At 39.1% G+C, this 23,497-nt stretch overlaps 1 protein-coding gene across 2 annotated transcripts in view; it reads right to left on the reverse strand.

The window, feature by feature from the left end:
* ADAMTS9 (ADAM metallopeptidase with thrombospondin type 1 motif 9) overlaps positions 1-23,497 on the reverse strand; it is a 169,695-nt gene that overhangs the window by 124,793 nt on the left and 21,405 nt on the right. The window contains exons 4-11 of one of the 2 annotated variants that reach the window (XM_036868421.1): positions 17,132-17,421; positions 14,781-14,864; positions 14,565-14,680; positions 13,516-13,556; positions 13,293-13,398; positions 8,039-8,185; positions 6,666-6,807; positions 4,589-4,693 (exon numbers count right to left, since the gene is read on the reverse strand). In XM_036868421.1, coding sequence (XP_036724316.1) covers positions 4,589-4,693; positions 6,666-6,807; positions 8,039-8,185; positions 13,293-13,398; positions 13,516-13,556; positions 14,565-14,680; positions 14,781-14,864; positions 17,132-17,421 — 1,031 coding nt within the window. The remainder of the gene's footprint in view (positions 1-4,588; positions 4,694-6,665; positions 6,808-8,038; positions 8,186-13,292; positions 13,399-13,515; positions 13,557-14,564; positions 14,681-14,780; positions 14,865-17,131; positions 17,422-23,497) is intronic. The other variant, XM_036868422.1, reaches the window with a different exon arrangement.

A 23,497-nucleotide genomic window follows, 5' to 3' on the forward strand; every position in this document is an offset into this window, starting at 1 on the left:
TTTTAGCAGCCACATTAAAACAAGTAAAAAGAACACTGAACATAACCTTAATATATTTTATTTAGCTCAAAATGTCTAAGACATTACTATGTCTCCATGTAATCAACATAAAATTATAAATAAGATTTTTTCCCACACTTTCTTTTTCACGCTAGATTTTTAACACCTGGTGTGTATTTTCATTTTAGCACATTTCAGTTCAGACTGACATTTCAAATGCTCGCCAGTCATGGGTAGCTAGTAGCTGCCATATCGGACAGAGCAGGTCTTAAGGGGACAAAGCTTAGCAGGCAAACAGTCTGGTGGTGTGGGATGGCCATTCTACAAACTAACTGTGACCTCGGGTGAGTCACTGAACTCTACTTCCATAGCTGAAAAATGGGGACCTACCTGCCAAAGTTGTTTTGAGTATAACATGAGACAATGTATGGAAAGCACCTAGTACACAGCTGAGCACATAGGAGACCCAACTTGAATAAGGTTTGTAATAATAAAAGCAAATATTTACATAGCACTTAACATTTGCCAGGCATTGTTCTAAGCGCTGTGTATGTATTAACTTACTTAATCCTCACAGCATACTATGAAATAGGTACTATTATTACCCCGATTTCTACAGAAAAGAAAATGGAGGCACAGGGAGGCTGATGTCAAACATCTGGTAAGGGGCTGAGCTGATACTGAAACACAGACAATCTGGCTCCAGAGTGCATACTCTTAGCTGTGACACATGCTGTCTCTCAACTGTGAGCAAATGGGAACAACTGTTGACATCTAAATAAAGACTGAAATTTAAAAGCAAGATTAATGAGATGGTTAGGTGAGGCTGACACTCCAATGTGTCTAACCAATATCTATTCTCTCCTTCATCCTTATTAATATACTCTATATTTCCCTGGATTCTTGTATAGATAGGAATGGTCAAAGAGATGTCAGCAGAATTCACTGGGTCAGATTCCTGGGAAGGTCCTTTTGCCCCTTTGTTCCTTGCCCTTTGGCTTCATTCTGCCCGGGACTCAGAGTTGATGGCTGGAGCTATAGCAGCTATTTTGTGACTCTGAGGATGATGGCCATTTGCATATGATAGTAGAGCAGAAAGAAATTAGGAGCCTGGGTCTCTGATGATTTTGTAGACCTACCATAATAGCTCCATGACCTGCCTACCTCTGACTAGTTTTTTGTGTGTGTGTCAGAAAAAGAGCCAATTTGCTTACACTACTATAATTTGGTCTGACCTGAACAAAATTCCTAACTAATATACAATTGAGGTCACAGCTGATGCCCAAATTCAGCCATCAAATCTTGACGCCAGGTACACATTTTATAAATTCTACACACTAGGGAGAACATTCCTATGACTAGTCATGGACTTTCATAATGAGAATTTGTCTGTAAATACATTTTTTCCTCATGTCACTTCAGTCTTCAATCTATTGGCCGCTCTATTCTATAGACTCTACCTCCATACAAGAATAATCTTCAAAGAGACCATAATTCTCATTAAGCATTACCATAAACCAGAGCAGAATAAGGGCATAGGTTAAGCAGAGTGTTGCCATTCAGCACTGGATTCAAATGTCCTCATAGGGTCCCTTTTTTAAAAGAAAACCTAATTAAAAATTCATCTGCAAATTAAACATTTCTTACTGATATGACCACTGGCAGGGCGTCACAGGGGAGGGAGAACCTCAGAGGAAGAGGGGAAGAACCTGAGGCGACAGAGGCTGGAAATGGGGACTGTTTGGCGAGTATGTATCAAGATAATCTATTTTAGCAGGAATTGAACAAACAATAATTATATACTGGAAAAGCCATTACATCATAACAAAGCATTAGCGGCTACTGGAGCCAGAGCCGAAATATAGTCAGCCTTTCCTAAAAGTGTTCAGAACCACTTAAATGATATTTTACATAAATGCTCTTTTTGAGATTGGAAGAACGACTTGGAGGTCAGTTTTGTCCCAAGGAGGCTTAAAACATAAGAGTTTCAAATCTCAGATTTACAAACAGGGTTAAAATGAAAATGTTAATGGACTTAAGAAGAGAATGGAGAAAATAAAACGACATGAGAGAGTCATTCATCAAAATAACATTGTGTCAGCAACCCAAGACAGATTACTGCTGAGGGAGCAGGGCAGAGAGAAGAGAAAGAAAAAAAAAGAATTAACCCAGCAGTAAAGGGATACAGAATTTGCTAGAGAAAAGGATAAGGTTTTACTGCCAATTCTATGAAAACAAAAGCGAAATGGAAAAACACAAAGAATGTCTATGCCAACATATTCACCATCTTATTTGTAAAATGCATAAATGTTCTTCTGGGGAATAAACAAATGAACATCCACATCTTTAATATAAGTTGCTAGACTTAGCCGCTTTTCTAAAACAAACTAAAAATGTACCTATCATGTTCTCCACATAGCTGCTTCTCTGAAGGTGTTCTGAATCTGCCTTTTGGAATGCCTTGATGTCTCTTGCTTTTGCTGAACAAAAGCATACAAGGGAAATGTTTTCTGAAAGATCTCCCCAATTTCCCCATTTGTCAGGTATAAGATTACCGTGCAATCTCTTATTTTCTGTTTCGTTACAAAAACAGAAGATTAGAAAAAGACACAACAGACATCTTCCCAGGTTCTGTGCTCCACAATTGACTGGGATACCATAGTACTACATGGAGCGTGGTAGCCTATACATGACGATTTTACTAAATACAATTCATTTCATCATACAATTGAAAGCTCTACTTTGTTATGGTTTTTCCAGCAGTAACATGTGTCAGAAATAGACATAGCAGGTGGGTGCATCAGATTGACTAAGAACCATGACATAATACCAGTGATTTTTTTGAGCTCAGACAGACTCCATTTAAATATATAGTTGGCTGGCTCCAACTCAAGCCAGCTAGCCAAGTTGTCAACTAGATACCATGTCTACTGTCATCTCCCACCAACTGAGAGCAGCTATAGGGGTCACTGTGTTTAGAAGGACTCTGAGGCCATATCTTCATTTGGGAAGAAAGAGTGAATGCTTGATGGCTGCCATGGAAACCTGAGAACCATATCCCCACTCAAACCTATGATCCTCTGGCCATCAGAACTTCGAGTAAAATGTTTTGCAAAATGTGAAAGGTTCACTCTGGCCAAGGAGATATATTTCTTCTTCAGCTGATGAAAGGTGCGGTGCAGAAACTGTTATGCCTATGTCCTTAGGCTGTTTTCTTAGGCGGCTCCTGGAGAAAGCTGTATTCTCGATTGCTAAGGTCCTAGGCATCGAGAAGTGAGCCCAGAGCTGAGGGAGTAACCAAGCTAAATCAAGTGAAAAATCACCTTCATTACAATTTTATAAAACCACCCTAATAAAATTTAAAAAATAAGAAAACCACTCTGAGAAATGAGTGGATAAGCCACTAGTTCTCCTGTTTGACCATGGAAAACTTAAAGAGCTCAGTGAGCTTGAGTTATGGCCACTCCTGTGGACCCTGCAGCCCCTTCAGACAAAGAAAGCAAAGGAGAGAATTGGGAAGGGAGTGGGTAGGGTGTGTGAGGACTCTGCCCTGAATGGGCTGAATGACCTTGGGCAAGTCACTTCTCTTTTCTGTTTGCTATCTATAAAACTGGGGAAGGGACGGTTAAGTTCCTCACCTCTGAGGACCCCATGTTTCCATGGAAACACTCTGGGGGCTACTGATTCCACAAGGTAAAGTAGAAGAACAGAAAATGAGAACAAAATATTAAAAGTGAGTAAAGTGGACAATGAGAGAAGGAAAAAACTTATGTAAGGATAACATGAGACTCAGATATAGTACAGGGATTACATCATAGGTGAGTGACTGAACACCATTTTTTGTATGGATTAAAAAATCAGGTTTATATCTAAAACTTTTTGTAACCAAATCCATAACATACTACCTTTTTTTTTTTTTTTTTTTAGATGGACACCAGGACACCAGGTGCAAAAGCTTGCATTAATCATATTCCTAGTTGCTGGGACATTGTTATCATTGGGTTGTACAAGCAGCAGATTTTGTTGGGTTATTAACCAATAAGTAGGAGCCATATAACCAACTCAGAGTGTGGATTTGGATGTATCTCAGGTGACATCACAGTGCCTTAAAGGGGTCAATACAGGCTGGGAAAAGCCTTGTATCCAAGTAGTGAGCACAGTAAGTCTTCCCATATTTCTGTAATTTTAAGACGTTCCACCAACTTAATAACGGCCTTTCACTGCCACCCCAAAAGAAAGAGGAAGAGAGAGAAAGAAAGAGAGAGAGAGAGAAAAGAAATGTTACCTCACATTAAATGTACCCATAAATTGAAAAGCACATTGGGATTTAAAAAACATTATAATGAGAAAAAATATGTCTTAAAATCGAGGCAATAATGATAGCTATGTCCCTCGTGTCAGTATTATGCTATAAGGTAAGTTTGCACAATTTTCAACAGTAAAGTTGAACCTCCTGCCTCAAAAAAGTATTATGCATGCTGAAACATGCTGCATTAACTTATGTTCTAAACAATGGTGACTGAGCCTACAGCCCAAATCTTGCCCATATCTGCCCCAAAACAGAAGGATGGATCAGGGCGTTACTTGCCTTTCCAGGCTCACACTCGGTCCCATCAGCCCAGGGCGTGTGCTGAGTCCGGCAGCCTTTGTGCGCTCCATCCACGTTATTGCACCAGAGCCGTCTACACTGCATCTGCGCAATTCAGTTGAATGACAATTCAGTGACAATGTGATTAGAGGATATCAAGCAAGGCAATGGCTGCTTTCAACTAATGTTTTGCCAATGATGTAGAGCGTAGGTTAGAAAGGGACTTTTTTCTTGGTATGATAAATGATAAAATATTCCAACAGATACAGAGAGCAGCCCAGGAGACACATTTCTATGCCTGGGAGGACTTGCGGGGGTGTCAAAGGGGAACTACTGTGCAACAGAAACATACGAGATGTCATCTGGTCCTAGTAACATCTCCCCATATTACAGATAAGGAAACTGAGGCTGGCAAAGAGTAAAGTATCACACTGGAAATATGTGATGTGAGTTTAGGTTTGCAATGAGCTGTGATTGGAGAGTGGGTTTTGAGTTACGTTGTGATTAGAGTTAACGTTTGGATTGATGCTAAAACTGGTGTTTTTTCCTACTAAGCCATATATTACCATGATCATATTATGACTCTTTTCTAGGGCTTTCAGGGGTTGTCAGAGGAAAGAAGGGACAAAATATCATGAAATATTTCAGGTATACAAAAAGTATGAACAATAACATAATGGATACCCATGTGTCCACCACCCAAACAAAGAAAGAAGACTTGACTTCACAGGCCCAGCTGAATGCCATGCACACTCATTCTCAATCCCGATCCCTTCCCCTTCTTCCCACAGGTAACCACTGTCCTAATGATGCTCACCATCTCATCATTCCCATTGCTCTCACTACAAATGTATAAATATCTATCAATAATACACAGCATTTCAGCTTTAAACAAACAATGCTGTCCGATATTTCAGAATATATGGATACATCCTACAACTTCCTGTTTTCCCCCTCTACACACTATGTTTTTTGAGTTATCCAAGTTGACATATTTAGCTCTATTTCAGGCATAGTTTTTAAAGATAATCTTTCCCCTGATGATGAAAATAAACAATATTCAGAGTAGAAAAATTCAGAAGCTACTATTTTTTAATAGAAAAAAAGCTTTAAATGATCCAGTCTTTCTTGAAGCTTTTTTCCCCCTTTTACATTGAGAACATACTCTGTAAAATAATTGTTTATCCTGTTATTTTAATTTAAAACTACAGCTAGAGCATGTTCCCTTATAGAGTTACTTTTCAATTTTTGTATAATATTTCATTAAATGGAGATACTATAGTTTGCTTCACCTTTCCATTCTTGGGCATGTGCATTACTCCTCATGTTTGCTATCATGAGTAACAGAGAAACGAATATAATCATAGATACATTTTACAGAAAATTTTTTGTTATTTCCATGGAATCACTGTACCTGCCAATTTACCATGCTATCTCTGAACCACTCCCAGCAAAATAAACAAACAAATACCCAAAAGAATAGAATGGGGCATCCCAGAGAAGCACACTTCTGCTGATATGCCTCCTGATAACCACTGGATCAAATCACTGGTCCAAATGTCCATGACACATACATCAAAGCATCACACACTTGCCAGCTGAGCTACCACCAGAAACAGTTTCAAGCCCCAGGTGGTCATAGGACACAGCTTCGACAAGCTAAAACAGGGAAACCGGTCTGTCTCATGAATTACTGAATCTAGAAGAGCGCCTATAATAAAAGCCATCTGGACAAGGCAGTGGGAAGGAGACAAGGAGAGAAAAGGGCTGAGCTCTGTCATTACGAGCTCTGTAACCTTGTCCCCTCTGAGCCTCCCTTACCACTTATAAAATGAAAATGGTAATAGCATCTCCCTTTTGGGCTGAGACTGAAATGAAAAAGTGCAGGTAAGGCCCACATGCAACACCGAGCACTATTACTGTTTATCCCCATGATCATTATTACTATTATCATTAATAGTCAATGGACCACTCAATGAGTGGTTTATGTTAAGAGTGAGAATCCAGTGGAAAACTATGAATAAAAAAAAAGTCCAGAATCCATTTATGGGGGTGGAAACGGCCCCCAGATACTTACCATATATGGGCACACCTGAGAACCGGGTCCAAAAATCAATTCACATTGTTTATTCACGTTGTAAAGGAGGCCTGGCAGTTGGAGAGGCAAAGGATAGGGTCTGGATTCAGGTTCGTTAAGCAGACACTCGCCGTAACCAGTGCTGTGGAAAGCAGAAAAACGAAGATGGTGAGGGCAGTGGATAAGCTATGACTGTCAAGGGCTCCGGATGACAGTGAAGGCCATTCTGTCATTTTAATGGTACAGAAGATGGTTCCTTTTTTGTATTTGTTTTATTCATTTCATCCAAACTTGAGTCCAGAAGCTGAAGTTCTATTTTTGGTGCATACTTGTTTGTGGAACCACCGGCTGTGCATACAACATAACCAGGAGGAAATATGTACCTGTTCCAGAATTTACCACCTTTCGGGGCAATTACCTATTTATTTTTTGACGTCTTCTCCAATAGAGTAAAGTGTCTTAGGGGTAAAAATAGTGCCTTTTTCACCCAAGCATGGGGCCCTGTCCATAACAACAAGTGTTTAGTAAATATTTGCTGATTTGCTTAGCGTTACAATAAGAAACACTTTAGATCATCTGGTTAAAAAAACCACACACACTCACACACACACACACACACACACACACACACACACACACAACACCTCTTCTGGAAAATTCACACCCGGTGAGTTCTGATTAACAAAACCCCCTCTTCCCTGTGGCTGGGGAAATATACACCCAGTGACCTTGGGACAATCACTTAACCTTTTGTACATCTGGGAGAGACGAGCAATGAATCTGTGACACAAGGATATTGTATAATGTAACTGGATCCTTGAGCAGCCTGGTGGGAAGCTTAAAAAAAAAAAAACAAGAAAAGAGAGAAGGAGAAAGAGTCAAGGAGATAGAGAAAGAGAGAGACAGAGAATGTTCTCGATTCAACAATATGGAGGTCTGTGCAATTTTCATCCACCCATGTAACGTTCTTTGGGGGCGTCTCACTTCCCCACCCCTTTCCAACACCAAATTACTAAGTTAGAAGCACATAAATATTTGTGGCCTTCCTTCATCACGCCATCATATGCATGGTCCCTTCCCCAAGACCTGCACAGATTTCACAGCTTTACCAAGAATGAAGCAACACTGACATATTCTCTTTAAGATCCCAACCTTTTTCTTGAGCTCAGTCTGTAATCTTCTAAATTCTGGTGAGGACATGAACTACACAGATGTCAGAGAGTATTTTTCTTTTCCCTCCTCCCAGGAATGTCAACAAAAATAACAACTCAAAAGGAATGCTGGACTCTACATTTTCTTTCCCACAATTAGTTCACTGCATGGAGGCCAGATATTAGCATGAAGGCTGTGCTCAAAGAAAGTTCAACTCTTACTCTAAAAATTCAGTGATGTATTTTCGACTACACTTTGACCACATCCAGGGGTTGGTGTAGAAGTTCAGTGTTGGGGCCATGACATGCTGGGGGCTCTTGACTCCTTCTTCTTTGCACTTATTGTTGTCATCATGAGGCATGTTGAACCTAAGGCCAAGGAGACAGTGATATAAAAAAGTCAATAAACACTAAGGGATAGAGCTGTTATAATTACATTGAGAATGCATCTTAGAGAAAAAATTCAACTGACTACTGCATTATGGATAAGAACCTGAGTCCTGGTGAGCAGAACAAAACTTACTAGAGAATTAAAGGTAGGGAGTAGAATAAAACATACTTCTGACCCAACTGAATACAAAGTGCCTTTTTAAAAAAAATTTATTTATTTATGGCTGTGTTGGGTCTTCGTTTCTGTGCGAGGGCTTTCTCTAGTTTCGGCGAGTGGGGGCCACTCTTCATCGCGGTGCGCGGGCCTCTCACTATCGCGGCCTCTCTTGTTGCAGAGCACAGGCTCCAGACGCGCAGGCTCAGTAATTGTGGCTCACGGGCCCAGTTGCTCCGCAGCATGTGGGATCTCCCCAGACCAGGGCTCGAACCCGTGTCCCCTGCATTGGCAGGCAGACTCTCAACCACTGCGCCACCAGGGAAGCCCCAAAGTGTCTTTAATGTAAAAAAAAAAAAAAAAAAAAACTGAATTGGGCCACTATTTGGTTTAGCTGTACTTTTTGGAATTGCAGAGGCTCTGCATATGCTGTAGTTGGTGCTAGAATACAGTAGTTGGAATTCCTAATAAGCTGTTGAAGGCCAATTTATAGAGTCAAGAACTTGGCAGGTTATGATAACACTGTGCACATAAAGAGTCAGTCAACTGTCAAAACTTGAAGTCAAAAGCTTCCTAATGAGAGGCTCAGGGTGGGGCTTGGCATCTCTTCTTCTTTGAGTCAGGTTGACAGATGCTAAAACCCTGCAAGTATACCGTTATAGAGGTACGCAAAGTTCGTGCACAATAAAATCCATTAAGAAAAACTGCAAGCATGGAAACGAGAGGCACGCCAATTTAGTTGGCTTAACTCAGAGATGGCAAATAGTTTCATGCTTCATGCCAATTACAATTGATTGGTACCAGCTTCCTGAAAATCTGGGCACAAAAGTATTCTTAAACTAATCCAGGTTCTGCCTGAGAAAAGGCTGTGATGGAGTGCCAACATCCTCTTGGGTCTGGGAGGGAACTCGGCAGCGGCATTAACACATATTTGCCATTCTTGGCTTAGAGAGAGGAAGTGGGGAAAAAAATGACAGGAAGCATTTCTCAATCCAGAAACATCAGTTCTATGACCCACATGCCTTTCTCAGTAAGATAATTATCCATTGGGTAACAAGCTCACAGGGGCTGTCCTCTGGATGACTATTCCAAATCACAAAATTGATGTATATGATTAATTTGGCATTTAGGGAGGAATTCTCTTCACTAGTTCACCTTGAGTTACAAAAACAAGGGAGTCAGAAAGAAGTATGTAGACTTGCTTCATATAAAAATAAAAGCTGGAATAAAAGTCTGTGAAGTCCATACCAGTAATTTCTCATGTTTGATTTCCTTTTTCTTTTAAAAATTTGGCCCCCTCAATAATTGCCAGATGGGAAATGTAAGACGGGAAAACTCCAACTGTCTTGGTTGAGCTTAATAGTAATAAATGCTTAAGAGTCTATTTTCTTAAAGGAATGACTGCCCAGGTTTCCAAATCCCAGCTGCAGAGTCAGTGTAATACCTCCATCAACAAACCTAATACAAGCAAAGTTTTCAAATCTTCCTTGTTTGTTTCTCTCTGGTGCAAAGGAGCTAGTGTTTATTCCCCACCCCACCATGACTTGATAAAATCCAGTTTATTTCACCATGTAAACAGAAAACTTTTTTTTTCATTCAAATCTTAGGCACCTTTGCTCATAGCAGGGGTGGTATAACAACTATTCATTGAGCACTTACTAAAAAATAATTACCAAGACTTTTTTAGCATTCACAATGCTCCAGCTGGTGTGTTAAATGCATTCGATGCTTTATTTCATTTAATTTTATTTAATTTTACTTGATTTCATTTAATTTAAAATTATTTTTTTATTAATTTTATTTGACCCAATGAATAATGTGCTATTACTATCCACATTTTACAGAAAAGGAAACTGAGTTGTAGAGAGGTGTAACTATCAATATTTGATCAAGGTCACATGGTTACTAAGGGAGCTGGGATTGGAGTCTACTTCGGACTGATTCTAAAACCTCCTGTTTTGGAATACATACAAACTACATTCTCTTCTATGAGGCAAGTTGCAGAAGATTTGTCAGAAACACTGTGTAAGGATTTCTGTATTCAGCAGAGACTCAATTACCTCCCGAATTCTTCCTGACTCTTAGATTCTGGGTGTCTATGAAGCTGGTACGAGAAGCCAGGAGCTATTTGTGAACATACAATGACGCTCAACAAATTAAGGTCAGTTGCTTTTTCCTCCCAACAGCTCTTGGGTTTTATATTATCAGAGAGTCATGACTGTTACAACTTAACATTTAATTTTGAAAAAGTTCATTAGAAAATCTGCTACAGAGTACGGTAGCAAATTTTTTTAAAAAAGGATTTTTACTTTTCTTAAAATATGAACAAAGCTAACTCAAAGAGACAAGGCGCCAAAAGAAAAATAATTCATTAACAGGCTAGCAATATACTTTCTGTTTAAGCCACAACTCATATCATTCACCAATTATTTCATTTCCTGTTTCCTGACACTTTTGAGATGAGGGGTATATGTATGGTTTCCATGTTATAGGAAGGGAAACAGCATATATTTTCCTCAAGTCAAAGGGAATGTTAGAACAATTCCGTCCAGAACTTGGGTATCTGGCTGCCTGCTGACTCTGCCTTAGAACTGGTGCTCCAACATCATATGCTCCTACACCAGCATTCGCTACTACACTTTGGGCAGTTTAACATCTCTAAGTCAAACACAGGGACACAATAATATCTACCTTGTGGGGATTATAAAGATTAAGGGAGATAACGTAAATGAAAGCTCCTAGAACAATGTCAACAACATGGTTTTTGCAGGGGGAGATGTTTGTTAACTGTGAATTGAGACTTCTCTATAGCTTAAAATATTTTGGTTTTGCTACTCAAAATTCCTACTTTCCTTAAAATGTCAATTTTATAAACTGGCTATCTAAAAGGGGTTTATAAACTCTTTTGGGGAAAGGAATTAACAGGAAATTAATTATATTTCTTTAAACAGTACATTCTTGTTAGCCATATTTTGGGGGGAAATGTTAATCTGTTAATCACACAGGGACTTCCCTGGTGGTGCAGAGGTTAAAAATCTGCCTGCCAATGCAGGGGACACAGGCTCGATCCCTGGTCCGGGAAGATCCCAAATGCCGTGGAGCAACTAAGCCTGTGTACCACAACTTCTGAGCCTGTGCTCTACAACCAGCGTGCCACAATTACTGAGCCCACGTGCTGCAACTGCTGAAGCCCGAGCACATAGAGCCCCTGCTCAGCAACAAGAGAGAAGCCACTGCAGTGAGAAGCCCGCGCACCGCAACGAAGAGTAGCCCCTGCTCTCCGCAAGTAGAGAAAGCTCGCGCGCAGCAACGAAGACCCAAAGCAGCCAAAAAAAAAAAAAAAAAGAAAAAAAAAAAATCACACAAACTCTTGCCCTTTGAATACATTTCTATCTCTGTAACTTTCCCCATTCCATTCTCTGGGGCAGGAATAGCTGCCCCATTGAAATGCCACCCTATTCCTCACTGTGAAATCTACCCCTCCTATTTATAGGTTTCAAGTAATTTACCAGATTTCATGTAGAACAAACAAATGAAAATCCCCCAAAGATTCTGTTAAAATAAGTTTGGGGAAACTGAGTTAAGCGAAATCAACACTTTAATATAGGACTTGTCAGAGCCTTTACTTCATGCCATTTGGCCTTGGCACTCCAAGCATGGCTAGACTAGGAAAAATTTTTTTAAATCACTGGATTACAAAACTCTTTTTTTCCCCCATGGACCATTCTCTTGGAATCAGTGTTAGAGCCCTGTACTTTGGGAAATGCTGGTGAAATCAGTAGTTTTCAAACCTAGTTCCAAGAAATCCTTGAGTTTCATGAAGGTGTTTCAGAAATCAAAGGACAGAGAGGCAGCTGACTAACTAAGCAGGACTCTGATCTGCCACAAGGGCTTAACTGAAAGTCATGCCTCTTTTATTCTCTAAATATTGGGCATCTGATGATATTTCCTTTGGAGAAAAAAAAAGGGGTGTGCTCTTAAAATATGCTTGAAAATATTTGCATTATATGTGGAATTGGATTAGAGATACCTCTATATATGCATCTTGCTTTACGCCTATTATACTACACTGCACATAAAGTGCCTTAAAAAAACATTTGGTGAATGGAAAAGCTTGCTTAATAGATGATGTTATCTCTAAATAAAGTTAACATCTGACATGCAGATTGATACACAGCTGTATTATACTAAGGACATCTTTTGAGAAAATTATTTCAAAAGGATATAGTATGAGTAATTTAATCATTCTAGAAAGAAAAGAAGGCAGATCAAAAACCAGAATAATTTTGAAGAAATTTATACTGTTTTTCCCCATGTTCTAACCAGGCTCTGGCTCTAAAGAACAAAAAGGAAAAGCCAATTTCATAACGACCAGACACTTTGTGAATATAATTAGGAAATAGTTTCTTCTCTATATCTTTGTTCATTTTTTCCCCTAAAAGAGGGATAGCTCTGTTCCAGAGGCTAATATCTAAAGGACAACCTTAGATACAACTAAAATCAGGAATGATCTGGGTTTGGGAAAATCGTGCGGGCCACAGCAATGTTGGAGGACCCTACTAAACAAAGATGTTGTGTCAGGTAAGTTCTCTGGGCTGATATACCCTCTGCTTTACTGGAGGGGGTAGAAAGGCCCCCTTTTTTCCACTTTGCAGTAGGAAAGGAGCATATTAGACCATGCCTAGAAAACTTGTACAGTTAAACCAAAGAGGCGCATGAGCTATGGCTGAAGAGGGTGCACTGTATTTATTTAGCTTCCCGAAGTCAAAGTCATTTCTGCCAGCTACATTCCAAGCTTTTCAACCCTGCAAACTCAACTAGGATTCAAGAAGCGTCTTACACCTTCTAAAGTCAAGTGAATGCTCACTGATGTGAAGGAACAAAAGTTTCAGGTCACTCCAAATTAAATGAAAATATGGAGAAGAAACGTACACATGGCCCAGTTCATGGGCTATTGTAAAAGCTGTACTCAGTCCGCTATCTTCACTGATAGAGCAGCTTCTGTAGGGATCACAAATGGTTCCCAGTTCAGCCAGACCTATTAGAAGGGGAAAAAAAAAACCCACAAGGATTTACTTTAAAAAGCATTTGTGGCTTGGAAGAAAAACATGTCATCAACTGTTATAGCCAGAGAGGATACGCACAGTAGACTCACCTAAGGTATCACATTTGTCATGAGCTCTGCAGATATCCTGTCTGAAAGCAAAGCAGACTTAGGGTCTTGACACCAAAGAGTAAATATCAATACAAGCAAACACGTTAGAATCTTCCAGGTATTCACAACATCACCACTTTAGGGGGGTGGGTGGGGGGAGGGTATTAGTTTTACAAAAAGCAGACTAACAGAGCCAGGGATCTGCAACTCAAAAAAGTTTAGGAATCACTGGCTTACAGATGAAAAGCTACATTGAGAGGTCTCCTTCTGCCACAGGGGTAGCCAAGGGCAAGTGAAAACCTTTCCGTCCAGGATTTTTCCTCACACTTTGAAGCAAGTGATTCTAGTTTCTGAAGAACATTCTGAGAAGGCTCTAAATGCCTTTCATTTAAGTTGATCTAAGAGCAAGTGTCTGTGACCATATCAAAGGTGACCGATGGGAGACACACTAGGCCAGCAGACCTCTTTGCTGCCCTGCATTTTAAATATTTTAAATATTTTAAATATTTTTGAGCTAGAAGCTACCATTTAAAAACTGGGAGATTTCACATTTTCCAAAAAAAGTATCCTTATATCTGGTTTCTTACAGAATCACAAAAGCTGGCAACATTGGACTTAGATCCTGCATGGTAACGAGCTCAATGGGAATGGCAGCTGCCCGCTCTATACAGGTGTTTACTTTCAGACCTGCCTAACACATTCATTGCCTACTTGGCGGCGATGGGTTACTGGTTCTCAACCGGGGGTTATTCTGCCCTCCTCCACCACACACCCTCAGAGGGCATGTGGCAACATCTGGACAACACTTCTGGCTGTTACAGTTAAGAGGGGGGAGAGTTACCGGCAGGTAGTAGGCAGAGAGCAAGGATGCTGCTAAACATCCTGCAGGGCACAGGGCAGTCCCCGCAGCACAGAATTATCTGATCCAAAATGTCAATAGTGCTGAGGTTGAAGAACCCTGGCCTAGGGGCTGGCTACCAGGAACATATGACCTCATCCCATCAACGTGACCAGAAACTAAAAGACTGGAGGAATAGACATCCATATACCTCGTTACAAGAACTGCTGTATCATGCTGGATTCCACCTGGATGGTTCTTTGAATGCTGCCACTGGCAAAAGTTTTTTAATGTTGTCTGGGCATTAAAAGATATGGAAGGTCCTTCCTAAATACAGAAAAGAAGTATGGTTGGTCCATTGCACCAATACCAATTAGATATGCCATTTCGGATACAGAGAGAAGAAAGAAGAAAAAAACTTTATTACCTGTTCATTATGAATCACAACTAAGTTCACAATTACAATATTAATTAAATTTCCAATACTTGGGTCTTTATAGATAGAGGCTACCTGCAACCGAGATAAATTTTTCAAAGTTAATTGTGAACTCCGTGTAAGCAATAAGCAATTCACTTCTTATGCTGGGCTCCACCTCTTTTTATGGTTCATGCAACATATGCATTTTGGAGTTGTGAATTTTCATTCACTCAACAAACATTTCTTAAAAGTCTCTTTGTAAAATTCATAGATGGCAGCTTTAGACAGTAATGAATGCAAACAAATTTAAACTTCAAGGTGTTTTCCAGGGAAACTGCATTGCCATGTAACTTAGCAGTTCTTTGTGCCAAAACACTGGATGTTAACTTTTGATCAAACTTTTTCATCCCAGTTGAAGCTGGATTGCCTTTTATGGAATCTCACATGGACCACATAGTTGTTAATACTGCTGTTGTACCAACCATTTGTGTTCTCCACAACCTGGTAACCTGTTTTTTTTTTTTTGGTTTGTTTTCATTATTATTGTTAATTATGAGAGCTAACATCCATTGAATGCTTACTGTGGACTAGATCCTTGCTGAAAACTGCACAGCAACATTCTGGGCTAGGTGTGACTATAATCTTTGCTCAACAAATGAGGAAACTGAGGCTCAGAGAAGTTAAGCAACTTGTCCAAGACTAAACAGCCAGCAGTGAGTAGCAGAGCCAGAATTCTCAGCCAAGGTCAATTTGACACTGAGTCCATGCTTGTCATCAAAATCCTTAACAGTTCTGAATTTATGCGTTAGAAATGGAGTTGAGTCTATGCAAGCCCTGACTAGGTTTTCCTTTCCCTCCTCCAGGACAGGAGAGGGCTGGGGGACAGGAGAGGGCTGGGGCACATGGGACTGAGCTTGAGGAAGGTGGGGTGAGGAAGAGTGGGGAGGGGAGGCAGGTGGGGTAGGGGTTGGGGAACACAGGGGGGATGGTTCACAGCAGTGCAGGGAAACACAAGGAGAACCACAGGCCACAGAGAAGGAAGGAGAAATTCTAAGTCAGTGTTCCAAAATGGCTGCTTTTCATATTCATTGGGGGAATTTAATAAAAGTAGATTCCCATTCAAATAAACTAGAATCAATCTATTAATAGGAATGCTATGCTTAGGCTTAAAATGAATGAAGGCAGAGCACATGGGCTATTATGGAACAATCTCCAGTATTTCAAGAAAATAGCAATATGTAACACCGTGTATGAGAATGCGCCATCTCTGAAAAAAAAAGTGTATCCGTACATATTTGCTTAAGAAATGCCCAGAGTTGCCTTGTCCAACATGGTAGCCATGTGTCACGTGGCCACTGAGCACTTGAAATGTGGCTTGTCCGAATTGAGATGTGTTCTAAGTGTGAAACACATACTGGGTTTTAAAGACTTAGTATGGAAAACAGTCTCATTAATAATTTTGTAAATGATAACATTTAGATATAAAACAAAATACGTGATTAAAATTAATTTTACCTGTTTCTTCTGTGTGTGTGTGTGGCTAACAGAAAATTTTAAATTACATGTATCTATATTTTAAAAAAATTACGTACGTGGCTTGCATTATATTTCTATTGGGCAGTGCTGGTTAGAAACACGGGCAAATAAACTTGTCACAGTGGTTGCCTCTGGGAAGGGGCCTGGGAGCCTGGGTGGGGAAAGGCACTTCAGCTTTCTCACTAGTCTTTGGATCTGCTTGATTTGTTTTTCAATCATGCAAATTTATTACTTTTTCAATTCAAAATGGGAGTAGAAAAATTCAAAATGGGAGTGAGAGATTCCTAAGACTCACCCCAGAGCTACTTAATTAGAATCCCGGGGAGGGGGATAGAGACGTTTTACAAAGCTCCACCAGGGCTTCTGATTCACTACCAGCATCCAAAAGTCTTACTGGCGACCCACACCTGGCTGTGCAAATTCACGTGTCAAAGGGCACTGGTTTTGGGAAGTGGACAAGCTGAGGGTCACATGCAGTCCCTAAGCCACTTTACTGGCTTTACATGACTATGGGCAAGCAACCCAACTCCTTTGAGGCTCAGTTTTCTTAACAACAAAATGAGAATGACAATTTACCTAGCAGAGTTGCCAGGAGGATTAGAAATGATGACTTTTAAGTAAGAAGCACATTGTCTAACACAGAATAAACACTCACTATTGATGCCCATTACTGTCATTGTCTAATCTTATGTTATCTTCAGTCACTTGCCTGAATCGTTGAAATGCCAGCCCCGAATGGTTCTCCAAAGCACTGGGTGGAAACCCATATTCCCCAATGGCACATTTAGGGACATCATAAATCACCTCCTTTTGAATGTACTTACAATTGACATTAAAGTTAAAATATAGTGTTGAAGGTTTGCTCCATGGTATACAACCATTCTGTTGTCTGCCACCACCATCACTTCTACAAACCGTGGATAGGATAAAAAACGTTTTGTTCTCCTGTGGGTCCTCTTTTCCCTTGTGCTGTCCGTCTTGTTCCCATAGGCAGAAAGCGCCCTTTTGGTTAAGCTGCTTTTTAATACTGCCACGTCATCAGCCAGGCTACTCCTCTCTCCCCATTTTCTCGTCCTCGTTTTCCTCTTGTCCTTCCTGTGACTATTTTTGTGTTCTGTAACAAATCAGATGGCATGCATTACATTTTGAGCCACATCTATTTCATATTAAGAATTTAATTTGACACGTCTTAAAATGATGCCTCTGTCGTCAAATTACATACAAAATCAAGTTCTACACGCTGTGGACTCTCCGAGTGAAACTATCTGCCCTCTCATCTAAATGACTAAGGACTTGAAATTAGCTTTTCTGGAAGCTTCCATAAATGCTCACTTAAGGTATTAGAAAATCAGGCCTGAGTTTAGGGGAAACAATTGCTTATTCTTTTCATCCGGTAACAAAAGTCTGGCTGGGGTTTAAGTGGTTTGTATTCATTGTTCTTTGCCATACATGGAGTAAGGGCCAACAGCACAGCTATAGAGCTCTAGAGAATGGAAATGGAAATGCTTCATGTACACCACTTTTCATATTCAATGAGATACAGTATAAAGGGGCCTAAGAGGTGGGCAAGCTAATAGACAGTACAAAGGAACTACAGAAAATGAATGACAAGGTATTATTCTCTTACCGTATTCAATCACTGTAATGCATGAAATGTAAGAATAGAATCAATGCTGTTCAATGCTTCCAAATTTTTAATTAATTTGTTTCAGGGCTCAGTTGAGGAAGTAGATTCCACTCAGGGAGTATGAATAGGTAGTTGGGACTGTGATATATAATGCCAGATGAGGTCTCCTCATTTCTGACTCTAGCCAAGGTACCTCTTGGATTCTACACAAGCTTGCAGCTCACAGTGTGGTCCGTGGGCCAGCAGCATTGGCAACTCCTGGAAGCTTGTTAAGAATATAGACTCACCGGCCCCACCCGAGACCTGATACATCAGAATCCACGTTTTAACAAAGATCTCTAAGTGATTCATATTCATGTTAAAGTTCTGACAAGCACTAGTCTCCAACTTAGTTTGAAGCTCGTGTTGCTGGTGAAAATATTCAATTTCAAAGCCATCAACCACACAATAAACAGAATGAGCATAAAAGTGCCTGCTAAAATATGCTTTGAGTAAAGACAGAATTTAATCAGTTATCTTGCCTATCAAATCATAAATGTGTTTCAGAGTTTTAATGCCAAGAGTCTGTAGCCCAAACAGGCAACAGAATTGCACAACTAAGAAATATGCTTTCCTAAGACACAAGAAATAGAATTTATTACACCAGTAGTAACAACAACAACAAAGTTATAAACTCTGAGTGGTTTCATATTTGAAGGGCTCAAATATTTAACCATTATAACCTATTGCTAAAACAATCAATTTAGGCCAGGATGTGTATTTTGCTCAAGTTGAGTGTTTTAGTGGTTGTTAAAATAGTGAAATCAGTCCAAATTGCCAAACAAGTTATATGTGGTACAGCTACAGATAACACGACTAGCCCTAAGCCTGGTACGCAGTAGGATTCAACATTAGACTATTTTTCCTCCAGTCTCTCTTTCAAGAGTATTCATACATGTATACCCATGCCATACAGGTACTTGGGCTGTCATTCCATTTTTAAATCACTAGTGATTACAGAATGGATACTAGACAAGCACCTACTTCATGCCAGATATTGAACTAGGCTCTTTTACATATGTTATCTCATAATTCTTCTCAGGCTGAGAAAATTACCTCTATTTTACAGATGAGGAAAATAAGTCTCAAAGAGATTGAGCAACTTGTCCAATGTCACATACAGGATGTGGTGGTATCAGGAATCAGGCATGGATTTGATAAACACCTTGAACAGTGCTCTTTCTATCAGGCAAAACTGCTCAAGAGCTAAGGACTGAGATGGGCTCATGGTTTGGTTGACAGTTTCTAAACTGAGCCTGAACTGGAAAAAAGACAGTGCCTGGTGGATATTTTCAGAAACACTAGCTTTTAACAACAGGTGTACAGAAGCCACGTTGAAAATTGGATTTTTTTAAATACATTAAAATGTGTTACTTATTTTGTGAAATAATACCCTTCATGTCTTTTGTAAATATTTTAATATAATTTATTATAATCAGTAAAGTTTCAAAGGTTTTAAAGTCTCTGTTGTTTTTCTATTCTCCATTTCATTATTTCTGCTCTAATCTTTATTCTTAGTTTTCTCTTCTTTTTCAAGTGTCTTAAAGTGGAAGGTTACATTATTGACTTGAGATCTTCTTTCTTAATAGAGGCATTTAAGACACAGCTATAAATTTCCCTCTAAGCCATGCTTTAGCTGCAACCCATAACTTTTGACATGTTGTCTCTTCATTTTCATTTATCTCAAAGTATTTTCCAACTTCTCCTTTGGTTATTCAGGAGTGTGCTATTTACTTTCCAAATATATTTGAGTTTCCCATTTCTCTGTTATTGATTTCCAATTTCATTTTACTGTAGTCAGAGGAGATACTCTGCAATACTTCTATGCTTTTAAATTTACTGATATTTGTTTTATGGCCTAGCATATGGTTTGGAGAATGTTCCATGTGTTCTTCAGAAGAATTTGTGCTCTGCTGTTGTTAGATAGAGTGTTCTACAGATATCTGTTAGGTATAGTTGGTTTACAATGTTGTTCAAGTTTTCTATTTATTGGTTAATCTTCTGCTTAGCTTTCTACTCACTACTGAAAGTACAGTATTGAAAGTTTCCATCTATTATTGTTGATTTTTTTATTTCTCCCTTCATTTCTGTCTGTTTTTGCCTCATGTATTTTGGTGCTCTGGTATAAGATGCATATTTGTTTATAACTGCTAAGTATTCCTGTGAAATGACCCTTTATCACTATAAAACATTTTGATAAACTTTATCAATAAAGTAAAGTAACCCAGTCACAAAAGACCACATATTTTATGATTCCAGTCATATAAAATGTCCAGAATAGGCAAATCTATAAAGACAGAGTAGATTAGTTGCTTAGGGCTGGAGGTGGAGTGGGGACATGGGGGGAGGCATTGATAGCTAATGGGTTCAAGGTTTCTCTTTCAAGTTATAAAAAGGTTCTAATATCGACTGTGATGATGGTTGCACATAGCTGTGAATACACCAAAAAACCACTTGACACTTTAAATGGATGAACAGTATGGCATGTGAATTATATCTTAATAAAGCTGTTAAAAAAAGGAAATACGTCACTTAGTTTGTGAAAAGCAGATAATCTTTACTTATTGTCTTCCATAAATATTTTGACTTATCAGGTTAATTTAGGGAAAAGCATAACCACAATGAGAAAAACACTGAGGAAACATTATATAGAAGTCATTCTTTGGACCATTCAGGGGAATCATCTCATCAGAGGGGACTTGGGCATGGGAAAACCTGAGGATAAATCAAGGCACTAATTGGAAAAAAGGTACACTTATTTAAGTAGCAAAGTTGAAGAAATTAAGGCATTAATCACTGAAAGAGATTTCTAACAGAGAACAGTGGTAACAGAGAACAACCCATGTAAATTCTAATATACCTGGAAGACATTTCATTCACAGCTAATCTGTGTGTCAAAGAAACAATTCAGTATGCTTTACGTGGTACAAAAATGCAGGAATAAAATTACTTCTTCAGAATCAAAAGCAACATCTTCTAATACATATGTCCCAGTCTTTTAACCATCTGACCTTTTATCCTAATGAGTTAGAATAATATTTATTGACCTAATTAGCCCAACTAATTTCTACCACATTAACCATTTTAGCAAGCAGTTTTGAATTTGGCATTACAAAGAGTAAGAGCTTTAAAGATTCAAATATTCGCTGTGACTACAAATGCAGGAACACTTACTGACCATGGAAAAAACAGACACTATGACTGATATATCTACTCAACTCTCTTGCCTCTGAATAGAAATTGTTAATATCAGAGAACAATTTCTACCAAGGGACACACATTGTTAGGATAAAAAGAAAGTCATTCACATTTCTCTTTAGTGACCTTTTAGCATAATGGAATTGAGACTAGTATTTGAAATGTGAAAGGTCACTTTGCTAATAGTTTTATCAAAATGAGCTACACAACGAAATTTCACCCTTACAGAAAGCACAGTATGAATGGTCTGTGTATTTTTGCTCTTCATTTCACCCACAGAAAGCTTTACGTTTGTTATTACTTTTTAATGAGATATAATTATGTACCATAAAATTCATACTTGCGAAGTATACAATTCAGTGGTTTTTGGTGTATTTATAGAGTTGTGTAATCATTTCTATTATCTAACTTTAGGATATTTTTATTGCCCCCAAAAGACACCCTGTACCCATCAGCCATCCCTCCCCATTCCCCCTTTACCCCCCGTCTTTCAGTAGGTGAGTCTCTGGCAATCACTAACCTATGTTTTGTACCTATGGATTCTCATTTCATACAAATGGAGTCATACACTATGTTGCTTTTTGTGTCTGGCTTCTTTCACTTAGCATAATGTTTTCTAGGTCCATCCATGTTGTAGCATGTGTCACGACTCTATTACTTTTTATTGCCATGTAATATTTTACTCTAGAAAGATACCACACTTTGTTTATTCATTCATCAATTGGTGGACATTTGGGTTCAACAACTCGACTGAATAATGTTGCTACAAACACACATGTACAAGTTTTTGTGTGGCCATGTTTACATTGCTCTTAGGTATTGCTGGGTTGTACGGTAAGGCTATGTTTAACATTTTGAGCAACTGCCGGATTGCTTTCCATAGTGGCTGTACCATTTTCATGCCTCTTCTTGAAGTTCAAATACGACATTTAGAAAGGAAATCATTTTTTCATGGTTTTTCTTGAAGGATTCCTCCAAAATTAATCATGTTTACTAAACTAAATAGCTTACGAGCAACCTGGCCTAGTTCAAATCTTAAAGTAGCATGTTGAACCAAAGAAGATATACAGATGGTACATAAGCGTATGAAAATTTGCATCATGTCATATATCAAGAAAATACAGATAAAACAGCCATGATATACCAAAATCCAGAATGCTAACAACAACGAATGCTGATGAGGATTTGGAGCAACAGGAACTCTCATTCATTGCTGGTGGGAATGCAAAACGGTACAAGTCACTTTGGAAGACAGTTTGGATGTTTCTTACAAAACTAAACATACTCTTAATATACGATCCAGCAATCGTGCTCCTTGGTATTCACCCAAAGGAGCTAAAAATTTATATCTACTCAAAAAACTGTACATGGGGTGTTTATGGCAGCTTTATTCATAATTGCTAAAACTTGGAAGCAACCAGTATGTCCTTCAGTAGGTGAGTGGGTAAATAAACTGTGGTATATCTAGACGGTGGAATATTATTCAGCGCTAAAAAGAAACGAGCTATTAAGCCATGAAAAGACTTGGAGGAATCTTAAATGCATATTACTAAATGAAAGAAGTCAATCTGAAAAGGCTACATACTGTATGATTCCAATTATATGACATTCTGGAAAAGGCAAAACTATGGCGAGAGTAAAAGATCAGTGGTTGCCAGGGGTTGGGGCAACAGAGGAATGTATAGGTAGAGCACTCAGAGGATTTTTAGGGCAGTGAAAATACTGTGTATGATACCATAATGATGGATACCTGTCATTGTGTATGCGTCCATATCCACAGAATGTACAACACCTAGAGGGAACTGTAATGTAAACTATGGACTCTGAGCGATAAAGATGCATCAATGTAGGCTCATCATTTGTAATAAATGTATCCCCTGATGAGGGATGTTGATCGTGGGGAGGCTCTGCATGTGTGGCGGCAGGGGATATATGGGAAATCTCTGTACCTTCCTCTCAAGTTTTCTGTGAACGTAAAACTGCTCTAAAAAAAACCAGACAATTAAAAAAAGTAGCATGTGATATCTCCAAGAATCAAACGCACGTTTGTATTCAGAGAAAAGTAAAATATTTTGCCACTGGAACCCTCACGTGTGCATGTAGACAAATTTCGGCATGTTAAAAAGCTCTAACTTGCAGTTGTGTGCTTTCTAATGCCAAGTCAAAGGCACTATAGTTATAATGCTTTATCCCAAGAACACGACTTAATGTTGACTTTTACAATTGTTTTGGCCTTGAGAACTACGAAGGGGAACGGTGATGCTTACAATACTACTAACAGCCACTGTTCTAAGATACTGTGCTCTGAAGAAAGCAAGCTTCAAGG

This window comes from Balaenoptera musculus, chromosome 11, assembly GCF_009873245.2.
Source record: "Balaenoptera musculus isolate JJ_BM4_2016_0621 chromosome 11, mBalMus1.pri.v3, whole genome shotgun sequence".
Classification (NCBI taxonomy): domain Eukaryota; kingdom Metazoa; phylum Chordata; class Mammalia; order Artiodactyla; family Balaenopteridae; genus Balaenoptera; species Balaenoptera musculus.